Raw genomic sequence first — 14205 nt, forward strand, 5'->3', positions numbered from 1 at the left:
GCTTACAGTAGCCCGGATCTTCCAGATCGCACGTGGAGCATTGCTGCGGGTCTCTTTGCTCTCCACCGAAGGCAGACGTCTCACCTGTTTTTCATCACATTTTGCGTGCTAACCACTAGACATTCCCGTTGTTGAAATGAAAAGATTTCTTACTCTACTTCCGAGTAATTTCTTGTAGATTTATACCACTCCTTCACAAGTGTGGTCTTTCTTTCATGAATATGAAAATGATACTTAAAAGGGAACGTCCCAGCTAAGCAAAAGCTCAAGCTCGTTTTACAGAGCTTGGAAAATCGTAAGCAATTGCTTGTTTTTATGCATACGGATTCGAGTAAAAGGCTAGCACAAGCAATTCAGTGCTAGCGTTTATGCATTCGGCCCAATGTGTAAATCATTATGTTGCGGTACTGCTCTCTTGTATTATCTCTGTTTTCATTTATAGATACCAGTAACAAATTAATGAATTTTGTTTAGCAGAGCTCAATGTGCACAAGAATGTCATTTATCATGACATAAAATGCGAGACAAAATGAAACCACTGTATTAAAGATTACAGTGTACAAATCTGACATAAAATGTAACTGTAGAATGCCCAGTGATAAAAACGAGTGACTGGCAGTGCACTTCACTTTTATGGCACTCCGCGTGAGGCAAACCATTCTAAAAATCTTTAGATATACATGTATACACTATACGTAGATTCCTGCAGACCCCATGAGCAACACCTTAATGGTAATTTGGGGCTTGAGTACCCCCCCCCCCCCCCCGACTGCCAAGTTGAGTGCCAGCATAGGGATCTCCTGGGAACATCAACACATTTTCCAAATACAATGAAATTCCCCCTCCCTTTTGATTTCTGCTGCAGTTTGGCCAAAACAAGGCATTAATTTTAAAGATGAAAATGTGAAAAAACTGCACTTCCCTGCAATGGGCGACAATTCTCGCTATCGCCAATGACGTAAAAAACTCCTGCGCACGCTAAAGAGCGCTGTCACATGTGCACTGTGGGATTCCTCGGTCCCTTGTTCGCTTCCGGTTGTCTCACGCGAGCCGCAGTTCCCATACGAGTTCTTTGCCCGCTTTTCCGTTGTTCGCCCTTTTTTCTTGGCTATACATTGTAGTTCAGCTTAAAAGAGTTGAAAGTGTCTAAGCTTTACTGATTTGCGGTCACTGGAGTCATGGTTCACTACTGCAAGGCTTCAATGTGCTAGTCACATGATGGAAAGCGAAGAAATCTTCAACAAAAAATACCTTTTTATAAAGACAGAGCGTGATGTAAGTGTATGTGCAGCCAAAACCGGGGCAAGTTTGTCCCATGAGCTATCCCATAATGCATCTAAAACGCTGCTCTGCGCACGGCACCTACGTATTGGCGATACCCTCAATTGGTGAACAATCACAAAAGCTTGCTTGAAGGTAAAGGCCGTATCACACTATTCCAAGCAAGCCTTGAGTTGGACTTGCGAAGAACAATACTACCCGGAGGTCGCCGCAGACGACCCGCACATGACAATACCTGGCACGTATCTCACCCGTAGTCGCCCGGAGGTGCACACGCAAATCCTTGTTACCCGCAACCATGTTAGGTCCTGTCACGCCTTTCCGGGCAAGATATACGCGGGCTTGTTGCATGTGGGGATTTGCCAGCATACCAGACATTTTTCTGAGGGCGGACAAGGATTTGGGCGAGTTTTGCATGTGTCTAACTTGCAGGACGCGTTCTACTTCAGTTCTACTTGCGCTAATTCAGTGTGACCTGCATGCCAGGCGCGTGGGGGCTGACAACTCAGTGAAAGAATTCCTCTGATGGAATAGCAGAAATCCCACAGAATGTCTTTATCTTGGCCACATACTTGAACAGCGAAGTACCTGCGTGGGAGCTGCTTGCGAGGTGCTACTGCTAATCCTACTGGCGTTCTGCGTGGACCTTTGCCGCAATCCCCGCGACTGAGCCGAAAAAAAAAAAAATGGTCATGCTCAAAACTTGGCTGCGGGTAAATCGAACTTGCGTGCGCACCTCTGGGCAACTATGGGCGAGAGACGCGCTATACAGAGCCTTGAGAAGGCTCTGCGCGCTAGGTATATACTGTCAAGTGCGGACCAACTGCGGAGAGCTCGGGGTAGCAAACTTGTTTCCCCTCAAGTCAACCCGCAAAACTTCTCCAGACACGGTACAAGGCCAATTGGGCATGCTCAAAACTTATTCCGAGTGACTCTCGGTGGTTTGCCTGCAGAGGTACACGCAAAACACAGGTAGAAGACCCTTACCGGCAGCACTTCGCAGGCAACCCCATCGCAGGTGCTTCACAGTACCCGTAAGTCCCTGGTAACAGAAAACGGATCGGTTTCAAAGCTCTCACGCAGGTCACACGGAACACACGCAAGTAGGTCAGTAGCACACGTCAAGCAAGTAAGACACAAGTGCGAAACTCGCAAACATTCTTGGCCGTCCGCGGAAAACCCCTACTCTCGACAAGCACGCGTAGCTTGCCCGGAAAGGTGTGACACGGCCTTTCGCTTAGAAAACACGAGACTCACAGTGTACACAAAGTCAAGTAAATAGATCAAAGTTATATACACAGTAACCATCACTTGAACCATAACTTTATTTGTTACATTTCAATAGCCATCACATTATTTGTTACAATTAGCGATAAGATATCATGCGCTTACTGTGTCCACCACAGGTTGCAATGAAGGCAAACATTCCGCCATTTGGCCATGTGGCAGGTTTTCAGCAGTCTCATAATTATTGTTTTCTTTTTTTTTTCCCAAGTAAACAGTCAAGACTTTAAGGCACAATAATTTTTCTTCTGCTTTGAAGGTATAAGTTTAATTACTCTGCCTGTGCGATCATGGTGGTAAATTGGGTATGGCTATGCCTCTGAATTTGTAAACAGAAGGTCTATTGTTCAAATCCTGCTGAGTGTGTTCATGCTTTTACAAGATGTTTTGCTCACTATGTTCCTCTGGAGAGTCATGACAAGGCCATCTGGAAAAGCAGTTTTATTAAATACTGACAAAGCTACTCTGGGTAAATAAGACCATATTTTTTTTTTTCCATTATTGCCATTGTTGGCATTATCATCGTCGATGCGGGTTCTGTATTCTCTCTTGCTGACTCACAATTAGACACAGCAGAAACAGTTGCAGCTGGAGAATGACTCCTGGTTCTTTGCAGAACTGTGTTGCGAGTTATCCACTGTTTGTTCATCAATTTGCCCATTTTGTTTGTTCCATTCATCAATAACACTGTTTATTCTACGTTGATTCAGCTATCCGCTGTTTGTCCATCCATTTGACCATTTCTTTGTTCCATCCATCAATACACAAGTTATTCTAGGTTGATCAAGTTATCTGCCGTTTGTCCGTTATTTGACCATTTCTTTGTTACATTCATCAATACAAAAGTTATTCTAGGTTGATCCAGCTATCCGCTGTTTGTCAATCCATTTGGCCATTTCTTTGTTCCATTCATTAACACATCATTTATTCTAAGTTGATCATTTCCCCCATCGCTTCCTCATGAGCATTATCTGCGACTGCTCAATAGGCACATTCCACAAATTATGATCCTTTCGGGAATCGGTCAATTGTTACCCTGGCGATGTACAGTGTACATCACAGTGTCCACAAAGAAAGACCAGATGTACCTCGAAAAAAGTGCCTAAATATTTGATGTGCACATGAGCAACAAACAAAACTTTTAAGTCAAATCAACAAGTCCAGATGTACACAGTGTGCTATCGATGCATTTCAAGCATTTCGATGAGAAGAGATGTATTTCCCATGACAATTATGTTAGTCACCCAAAAAAAAATGTCACTTTCCAAGCTGCAATGCATACCGGTAGTTGTTCAAAACTCTTTACACTACAAGCAATACATTGAAGCCATGTGATTTTTTTTTTCTTTCCATGAGCAAGAGAGCCTAGATCCTCAGTTAGTGACACATGGAAGATTGAAGCACTTCAGTTAAGGACACTCGAGAGGAATTGTTTTCAATAAAACAGTACTGGTACTGTATCCAAGTAGTTTGTTTTTGAAATTCAGAAGTTCATTGTTTTTCAACAACAGTTTGGAATGAGGAGAAATTGTTCTTTTGTCTGATGGTCGTAGCAGCAACAATGGAAGAACTCTGAAGATTGAACAGCATACCATGTTGTGTTTTGGTGGCAAGGCATATCTCCTGGTATTTTCATTTGATGCGCTTGACAGTGGCACTAAACACAGGATGTTCAGGCTGAAAGAGTAATAGAGAGAACAAGAGTTCAAGACTGTTTCTGCCTTTGCAGGCCATCCAAAAACAGTGCAGTTACAACCTTAAATAACTGTACACTGTAGTATAGTACATATACATAATCAAACAGATTTATACATTACAAGAACAATTTCACAAACTGACTATAAACACTGAAAATGTAGTAGAAAATTGCCTAGCTAGAAAATAAGTCTGAACAAATAAAATGGAACGCTAAAAGAAATTTTGAGGGTTCCTAGGAAGGGAGAAAGTGAGCACTTAAAAAATACATGTGTACAATGTATGTCTCATTAGAGAAAAACCTAATGGAAAATGAGACCTAAATAATGTGGATTGAATGAATGTATCAGTAGAACAGATCTGTGATTTTGAGAAAAATCAGACAATTTAGGAATTCTTAAAAGTTTTGTGCAGTCATTGCTGGATGAGGAGACAAGAGTTCATGTGGTCACTGGAAAATGATATAAGAAAATAATAAAGAGAATTCAGCATACATGTATTTGCATTTCTGGTATAATGAAAGAATGCTGGACTTGCATCTCTTGCAGAAAGCAGGGGAGAGGGTAATAGTACCCATAATTGATTTTTTTTTTGTGGATTTTCTTTATAATTCTTTGTATTGCTGTCCAGCAGTGACATCAAGAACTAATCCTTCCTATCCAAATACAGTGCACTCCCGTTATAACGAACACGGTTATAACAAAGTAAAAATTTGGGCTGCAATGTCATCCACTCTATGTGTTTCTATTGTTTATTTGTTCGGTTATAACGAAATTCCGATATAACAAAAGAAAACTGCCGGTCCTGAGGACTTTGTTATAACGGGAGTCCACTGTACGGCAGCACCAAAACCTTAAAATTCATAAATTTTGAACAGATGGCCTGATTCCCTCACATTTTTCCATTGTATTCTACTAGTATAGCTGCATTCACTCAATACTCTTTGTTACCCCCTGACTGTTGATGGAATTGGGGAAATATCTATAGTCTAGTACCACATTTTGTGTACACGGCAAACGGTGAATGGAATATGGCACCATTTGGCTTCATTGAATATGGAGCTAGGCAGTAGATATTACCCCATTTTGTGAGAACAAGCAACAAACAACAATATTTATCTTTCAGTCAAATCTTTCCAGTAAATTTTTTGATGAAGACATAGACCTCATTCTCTACATTTTAGAAATTTTAGTCTTCCCACCACTTGTACTTTCTTGACTTTCTTTCATATAAACTAACTGTTGCAGTGCTGCTAGATAGTCATTGTAGTATATCTGTAGAATTGTAACAGTTCAAGAGCACACAGCTGAACATGTGATGCACCACAATGAACAACATGGACAATGCAAAACACAAAATATTGTACAATTGTACAACAGGGGGAATGACCTCATTCACAAAATGCAGGAAATACTGCATGGTTGACTAACCAATAGGATTACAGAACCTACTATCACCAAAATATAAAAATATATATCCGGGTATCATTTCCCATTAACACTAAATTATTGCCTTACACTTCATATGAATACATGTGCATCAAAATGGTATTAGCACACCATGCATCAAACTCTTAGGCACGGAATTTCACTTTCCCTTATTTCCTTCCATAACAAAGGCGGCAGTGAATTTACCTTGATATTATATTTAGTGTCATAACTCACGCAACTATTAAGACCAAAGAAATAATGAATAACAATGAGTTTAAAGAAGAAAGGAAAATATTATTCAGAGGGGTGAAGAAACTCATACCTGAATAATGAGTTTGCTGTTTAGCATGCAACTGTTTCAGACAAAACACCAGGGGCCTGTTGCATAAAAGTTACAATGATGGTAACTTTGCCATCCAATGGTAACTACCATGGCAACAATACTCAACAGCCAATCACAATCAAGAATTCCATGGAAGTTACCATTGTAATTTGTATGGCAAAGTTACCATCATTGTAACTTTCATGCAACGGGCCCCCACTGGCATGGTTTCACAAATGGGGAATGTACATACAAGAATGGAGAGTGTGTGTGTGAGAGAGAGAGAGAATGACAGAAGAGACTTATAAACAGTTTTATATATTCAAAACAAATACTTCAAGGAAGCAAAAACACAGACAAACAGATTACTGTCACAATAAATCTTAGTTTCAACCTGTTAGCCACTATGTCTACCCATTGTTGCAGCCCCAGGTAGCACACATTATGACTTACATGTTTCACTACGACCAGAATACCTTTCTTGGCACTGGAACACGATTTCACAGCATTCTGGAAAATTGTAACATCCATACTCACACAGAGATCCAAACTGTGAGTTTAAAATACAAAACAAAAAGAATGGGGCAGTTTGTACAACAAATCTACACTCTAAATATCTTCATCTCTTCTACTTTTTTTTTCTCTTTCGTGTGTGAAGTATCAAACTGCATGAACACCTTGAAGTCAAGTATGAAGATCCACAATGGTACAGTTTGGACTACATCAAAAACATTATGAAAGTACATGTATGTTATGATATGATTGGGAGGCTTTTTGTAGTAGATGATGGCGGCAATTTCGCTGATAATAATAATTATGGACATGTCTCAATACAGGAATCCTTTCTCAAAATGTGTTCTGTCCATATGAATTCACCACATTCCCAGGTGAATGAATACCTTAGCCCCTATCTGGGCTACATGTTTGATCCAATCACAGTGCTGTTTAACTTCCTACAGGGAACTACATCCTTGAAGATAGTAATAATGTGCATTTTGTGTCTTGCCCACGGAGGTGAATGAACTAGACCTGATCAGCTATACTTACCAAAAAGGGGCAAGGTTGCCAAACAATTATTGACTCTATTGTCATGGGCAAGAAAGAAAGTTAACTTGGAACATCTTGCAACATTAAATACATTGTACAAGAATATGCAAATCACCTAATCTCTTTCATAGAAGCTAAATGTTGGCAAGATGTGATGAGGCAGACCAGTCCACTTTCAGCTACATTGACCTCCACCAGCTTGAGCCTTTCTAGGCGAGGGGCTTGGTTCTTTAGCAACTGGACAAAGTCTTGGCATTCATCTTGGCCCACGTGGCTCCTGGAGCAGTTCAGCACTCCGTTGATAGTGACGGACCTAAGCGTTTTCCATGTCCTTGACACAACTTGTGCAATGCGGGTCAGCGTGTCAGAGGCATCGCCATCATATCCAATCCGAACCTCCAGCTCCTCCAACTGATTCAAGGGGTCGATCAGGAGGTCAAATGTTCCCACCGGCAGGGACCACACCTCGAGGTGCTTTACAGATGGCAGAGGTGGTAGACTGGTGCTGGAAGTGAGAGATACGGCATTGAGGTACAGCTTGTGCAGATGGTCAAAGGATACCAGACAAGACCAGAGTCTACCAGTCATTTCAAGAGAAAGGCTGGTGCTTGACATGAAAACTGTTGTAATCTGCAAAAGAAAAACACAGAATACACAATTTCACATGCCGAATATTATTTGCTTTTTTTAAACCACACTCATCATTTATTTGATACTTGTTTTTTTACATAAAGAGTATTATCACTCTGTGAGATGCACATCTGCCAGATCCAGAAGGGATGCATAGTTCACACTCACATTACCCTCTCAACTTTGCAGGAGCCAGGGTAAAAAAAAGAAAGAAAAAGAAGCAGACTTGAAAGCAGTTCTTCCTGGTTCAATCCACTGCCATTCTCATCTTCTCAATTAAAAAAAAATTGAGAAAGAGCTACTGTGACTGAATCTTTTTATCAAACAAGTCTTCATATGTAAAGGGAAGCTTGTACAAAGAACAATAATCATCCATTCATAATCACTGTGATGACTATAAAGCTAACAATTGTAATGGTTGAGAATGACTTTTACGTCATCAATCGCCATGATATTGACAGTGCTGAAAAGACTAGAGGGTCCTACGATTTACCTTTGACTTGACTGCCTGTGGTAACTGTTCCATGCCCATTAGGATTCTCTCTGTCAGCGGGTACAGATCCAAAATACCATCCCAAAAGCACTTTTGCAGGGCATGGATCACACGTCTGGTGATATAAGTAGAGTCTGCCTCGACTATACAATGCAGTATTAGCTGGCATTTGTAAAACATCACAAAGTCCTTTGCCTGCTTGGCAATGTGCCTAAAGACTGCATGACAGGCACAAGCACTGGCTCCAGCCAGAAAACACAACACATTGTTAAACTCCAGCGTCTTGGCTACTGTGTTAATACATTGCAGGCGAGGTGAAGGCAAAGGTCTCCTGAGCCTGAACAACGATCGGCGGGTGTTTTGGTCCTCATGCAGCTGATGCAATAGATACATGCTGGCGCAGAACTCTTGCTCCAGTTTGTGAAAGAACTCCACTGAGGTTGCAGTTGGCAAATTGTTGTGCTCTACATGTTTCAGAGGGATTGTGGTGGAGGACAGAATCGCAAGTTTTACACCAGACGTGAAAGATTCTGGACATTCTGAAAAATCCTTGTCCTTGAAAATAGCATTCATGCTGTCTGACATCAGTGCATGAAATGCAACTTTCCCAAGGGTTTTTATCACATCGTCGAGTTCCGTATTCCGAGGAAGAATGTCGGTTTCTTTTGACATTGCATGATGTAGCAGGAAGTGGTTTATGTTTTTAAACAGGCTACACATGGATCTAGTGTCAGATATAGCATTTACCTCAAACAGGTGGCACACCATTGTGCAAAATAATGGCACTTTAATAAGACTTGTGAGGAACACATTCTTTTTTAAATATTTCAGGAGATCTTCCCCAGCACGGGAATTAGATCGAGAGGCAAAATAACGGGCAATGTGTTCTGTAGCTGATTCTCTTGAGAACCCTTCAATCTCCAGTTTTGTATATGTACGAGCCAGTTCTCCCTGAAGGAAGTCCCCTTCAAGAAATGGCCTGCTGGTGACAAGGACACGGCAATCTTTCAGTTTTTTATTTCTCAGTACCTGGATGAGACTGGTCCATTCCTTGAAGGTTCTGGTCTTGATGCTCCCTCCAAACTCATCGTAGCCATCACATATCAACATACACTTGTCCTGATTTTCTTCAATGAATGATTCGATTCCTTCCGAAGTGACTCCGGAAATAACGCCTGTTAACTGACTGACAATTGCATCCCCGAGACTCATAGTTTCTTTTATCTCCCTCATCTTTAGTACAAAGAGAGCAAACACATCTCGCATTGGTGACCCCGGCACATTGTGTGCCCACTCATAGGCTAACTTCGCTACAGCACAGGTCTTCCCATGGCCACCGGGAGCAGTCATAAGCAGTCTCATTGGAAAGTCTCCGTCCACCTTCAGTTCTAATATGCCATCCACAGAATGTTCCAGGGGTATCTTCTTTAGCTCACCGCTGCCTCTGTCATATTTGACGAGATTCACATGGGTGAACAACTGTTTGAGGTCCACAAAGTCGGTTGGATCCCAGGGTCTGCGTTGAATGGGGCATAAGACTGTCTTGTAATGACTTCTAAGGGTTTGTAAAATGCAGTGCTCTACGGACTTCCTTCTCATTGGAGGCACATGGGAATGAAGTGGCTGGATCACATCTGAGGGAATTACAAAATCACATTTCTCAACAGGCAACTTCTGATCAAAGATGTCTGTGTATTTGAAACACATACACATGTAATTTTTGCTAATTGTCTCAGCTGATATAACCTCAAATATTCTACTGCAACTCATGACTCGAGTGGGGCATATTTCACACATATAGCTTGCATTTTTTTATCGTTAATCTGTAAAGGTTGATTGGTCCATACATGAACACATGATTTTAAAATACACGTATCAATGCTTTAATCCTCTAAATAAATATGTGGAGTAGTAGAGCAATTTGATGTAAGTTTTTAATTTGAATATTGAGTTCAAATTCTGCTATGAAATATCACTATCTTATGTGTACACTGCCATGGTAATCTCCTTATATGCCCTTATCACCATTATCAATAGAAACAATAGAAGATCCTGAATCCTTATGGGAATAGCTATTGGAAGAGCATGGGTTGAAAAAAAAAAAGCCACAGCAATTTGATGGGGAGTAGATGATACGCTTATTTTTTTATAATTGCTTCTGTGTTTTAATTTCTTAGCTCTAGAATCAATGAAGCTTTGGAAGACTTGACTTTGATAGGGTTCACCAATGTAAAATGTCTTAATGGGAATGATTCACTGAAAATTGTCATGTCAAATATTGCCTATCTTACACTCACAACCCCTGCAAAAATATTCAAGCAGGACATAAACATGGTGAACTAAATAGCATCTTGGATCTCTAAGAGGATGCCAGGTGTCACAGCATCTCTGAAAATTTATGGATTACTACGTCCTCTATGAGTTCTTTTGTCAGGTTATTGCAGGATGATTTCACAAGTTTGTCACTGACAGAAACATATTTACCTTGACAGGATTCCTTCTGTCCGGGCAAATCACGGCTTCCACCAACAAGCTCGATACCTTGCAGAGCTTTTCGCAGGACCGCTGCCTGACGACATGGTTCCACGTTACGACGCCATTCAAAGAGCATCTGTCGTGTCCCTTTGCGGGTGACGATACCGTCCAGGCGATTGGTTGCACGGAAGCGGTCGATGTCTGCTGCGGTGAATTTAAGTTTGTAACCCAGTAGTTCAGCTCGATCTTCTGTTATAATGCTTTGAGCCAGTTTTGCTAGGAACCCATCCATTAGTGGTTCTTTCAGGGGGATAAACAAAAAATGAGTTGGGTTTAGTGTTTTGGTAAAGACACATCAAACAGGTTTTGCATTGATCACTTGAACAAAATTCCACAGAATCAAGTTGTTTCTATGTAATGCATGACCACTATAAAAAGGAAATATTGTCCTTGGTTGAATTTGTTTCTACTTGAATTTACACGTTTTGGTAAACATTCAATCTAGTATTGAAGACACCAAGTAGTTTGTTTCTTCCTTACTGGATTACCATAAATCTTTTCATGAAAATAAATTTAGGTAGTGATTCAGGGGCCATTGCCTTGAGTGCACGTGAATATCTTCCACACTAGTGTACTGTACAAACAATGTGAATATGTTGATCTTCCACCAATTTGACAAAATCAATTACAATCCCACCTGGTCTTGATAGCACTTTTGAGATGTCATCTGCAAAGGCGGAATTATCTCCTTCTGACAAATTTCGGCTGTCTGGGTCATCAGAATCAGAATGTGTAGCTGCCATCTTGCTGCCTGTAAGATTTATAAAAGAAGATAAAAGAAAATACAAAATATGTATTTGATAATTCCAATCTGTTACCAACAAGAGACCCGGGGGTCACGCGCTCACCTGAGTATCGTAAGTTCACTTTCCATGCATTCTTGCAGACTCTTACATGAGAACATTGGAAACTTATGGTGGGGGTAGCTTTGAGAGTGGGGGCATGGTGTCCATTTACATATTCCATCACACTGGTAAAAGATACCTACCAAGTACACTGTACTTTAAGGCCGTGTCACACCATAACGCGGGCTTGTGGCGAGGAGGTAGTTTCCAGCACATAGAAGATTTTCAGCGGTGTGAACAAGAATGTTTGCAATTTTCATTCATGCCTTGTCATACCGAACGGGGGAACTTCTGCGGCTTGACTTGCAGGGAAACAAATTTACTCCAAGGAGCTCTCCGCAGTTGGTCCGCACCTGACAGTATCTAGCGCGTAGTTGCCCGGAGGTGCTCACGCAAGTCCGATTTAACCGCAGCCAAGTTTTGAGCATGCCCAAAACTTTTTCCGGGTGAGTTGCGGGAATGCCCGTAGAGGTCCACGCAGAACGCCAGTAGGAGACCCTTAGCAGCAGTACTTCCCAGGCAATTCCCACGCAGGTACTTCGCAGTCCCGTATGCAGCCAAGATAATGAAATTCTGTGAGATTTCAGCCATTCCATTAGAGGAATTCCTTCACTAAGTTGTCAGCCCCCACGCGACTGGTACAAAGGTCACACAGTATACTCGCAGGTATAACGCGTCCAGCAAGTAAGACACATGTGCTGACTCGCACAAATCTTTTTCCGCCCTCAGGAATGTCCGGTATGCTAGAAAATCCCTACACGTAACAAGCCAGAGTAGCTTGCCCGGAAAGGTGTGACAGGGCCTAAACTCGGTTGCGGGTAAAAAAAATATGCGTGCGCACCTCAGGGGCTACTACTTTTGAGATACATGCTAGATACTGTCATGTGCGGATATCTACGGGGACCTCCGGGTAGTCAAAATTGTTCTTTGCAAGTCGCACGCAAGGCTGGAGTGACACGGCCTTAATAGAATGTTGGATTATGCAGCTTGGGGAAAAAAAGACTTAAAGCCCTATCACTTTTGATTAGAACTAGAGAAAAATATTATTGAATATTCATTAATTTAGGAGGTTTGGACCCCTTGGGGCCCCCAAGGAAAGCATGGTGCCCATTCAAACACTTTGAAATCTTATCCCCATGGGAATGCTACTTGCCAAGTTTGGTGAAAATCCATTATGTTGTTTTCAGCAAGAAGATGAAAATTTAGGCCCGCATTTGGAACCCCCCCCCCCCCATCCCATCCCGCTTTCTTGGGTCCCAAGGGGGTAGGGCACCCCTGATTTTCCCATGAACAAACTTGAAACAACAGTCATCAACATACTGACTCATTGTATCAACTAAGCTCAATCACTTCTGGTTCCAGAGAAAATCTGTAAAGATTCCTTACAGGAGGAGGGGGGGGGGGACCCCTGGGGGCCCCCAGGTGGGGCATGGTGCCCATTTGATGGAATTGAGATTCTATCCCCCTAGGGATGCTACCTGCCAACTTTGGTGAAAATCCATTTGCATTTTCAAGAAAAAGATGAAAATATATACAATTTGGTCCCCGTTAGGACCCCTCCCCACCCCCCTCCCCTGGGTCCCAAGGGGGGCACCCCTGATTCCGCCACGAACAAACTTGAAACTACAGTCATCAATGTACTAATTCATAGTATTAACTTAGCTCTATCACTTCTGGTTCTAGAGAAGAAGATTTTTTAAGATTCCTTAATTTTTTTATTTTTTTTTTTTTATTTATTTATTTTTTTTTTTTTGGGGGGGGGGGGGGGGTTGGGCCCCTCTGGGGCCCCCCAGGTGGGGTATGGTGCCCATTTGAACAAATTCAGATCCTATCCCCCTAGGGATGCTACCTGCCAAGTTTGGTGAAAATCGGTCACAGGGTTCTTAAGAAGAAGATGAAAATGTACAAAGTTTACGCAAGATGCACGCCGGACGCCGGACGAAGAGCGATCGCAATAGCTCACTTCAGGTGAGCTAAAAATTAATCTTTAATACCAATTAAAGTTCACTCTAGTTACAGTAATTCAATTGTATAATCTTGGGGCTATCATGGTTTTTATAATAATGCATTGAAAAACATCAAAGTGCTACCAGTGAGTCTTAAAAATTTAAACAACCGGTATTATATGAGTAGTAGTAGTAGTAGTACAGTAGGCCATTGTACAGTAGCTGTGCAATATAAATGTCCTTTATTACTATTAACACATGTACTATGTAATTACACTGTACATGTCATCTGTGTAATTAAATGTGGCCAACAGCAAGACATGATGTTATGTCCCACCAATCAATTCAAAGAGTTTTGGGTCACAGTCCTTTATTTAACCTCTGTTCTCTAGTTTGAGTCTCACTAGTCCAATATTCAAATTCAAATTCAAATTCAAATTTATTTCACATGCTAAAAAGAAAACATCATGTTCACAATAAAACAGAAGAGAAAAATATACAAACAAACATAGCACGTGAGGGATCAGTAAAGGCCGTATGAAGCCTATTGAGGCCGATTCCCTTACAAACAATAAATAGTACGCAATTTCCATCAAATATACATCAAGGAACAAAAACAGCAAAGAAACATCACAGCAATAAAAAAAAGAAAAGAAAAAAAAAAGGTGGCAAAATTATTACAATAATTGAAACTCAA

At 41.3% G+C, this 14205-nt stretch overlaps 1 protein-coding gene across 1 annotated transcript; it reads right to left on the reverse strand.

Moving 5' to 3' along the window:
• Positions 1 to 7170: 7170 nt before the first annotated feature.
• LOC139725209 (uncharacterized) lies at positions 7171 to 11463 on the reverse strand. Its single transcript, XM_071636300.1, has 4 exons — positions 11355 to 11463; positions 10667 to 10957; positions 8183 to 9816; positions 7171 to 7689 (listed from the first exon to the last, which is right to left on the reverse strand). The coding sequence occupies exons 1-4, from the start codon at positions 11458 to 11460 to the stop codon at positions 7171 to 7173; spliced, it is 2550 nt and encodes an 849-aa protein (XP_071492401.1). The 5' UTR covers positions 11461 to 11463.
• Between the last annotated feature and the right edge of the window lie 2742 nt (positions 11464 to 14205).

The sequence above is a fragment of the Diadema antillarum genome, unplaced genomic scaffold, assembly GCF_040938485.1.
Source record: "Diadema antillarum isolate AM-2024a unplaced genomic scaffold, OU_Dant_1.0 seq00000024_RagTag, whole genome shotgun sequence".
In the NCBI taxonomy this organism is placed as follows: domain Eukaryota; kingdom Metazoa; phylum Echinodermata; class Echinoidea; order Diadematoida; family Diadematidae; genus Diadema; species Diadema antillarum.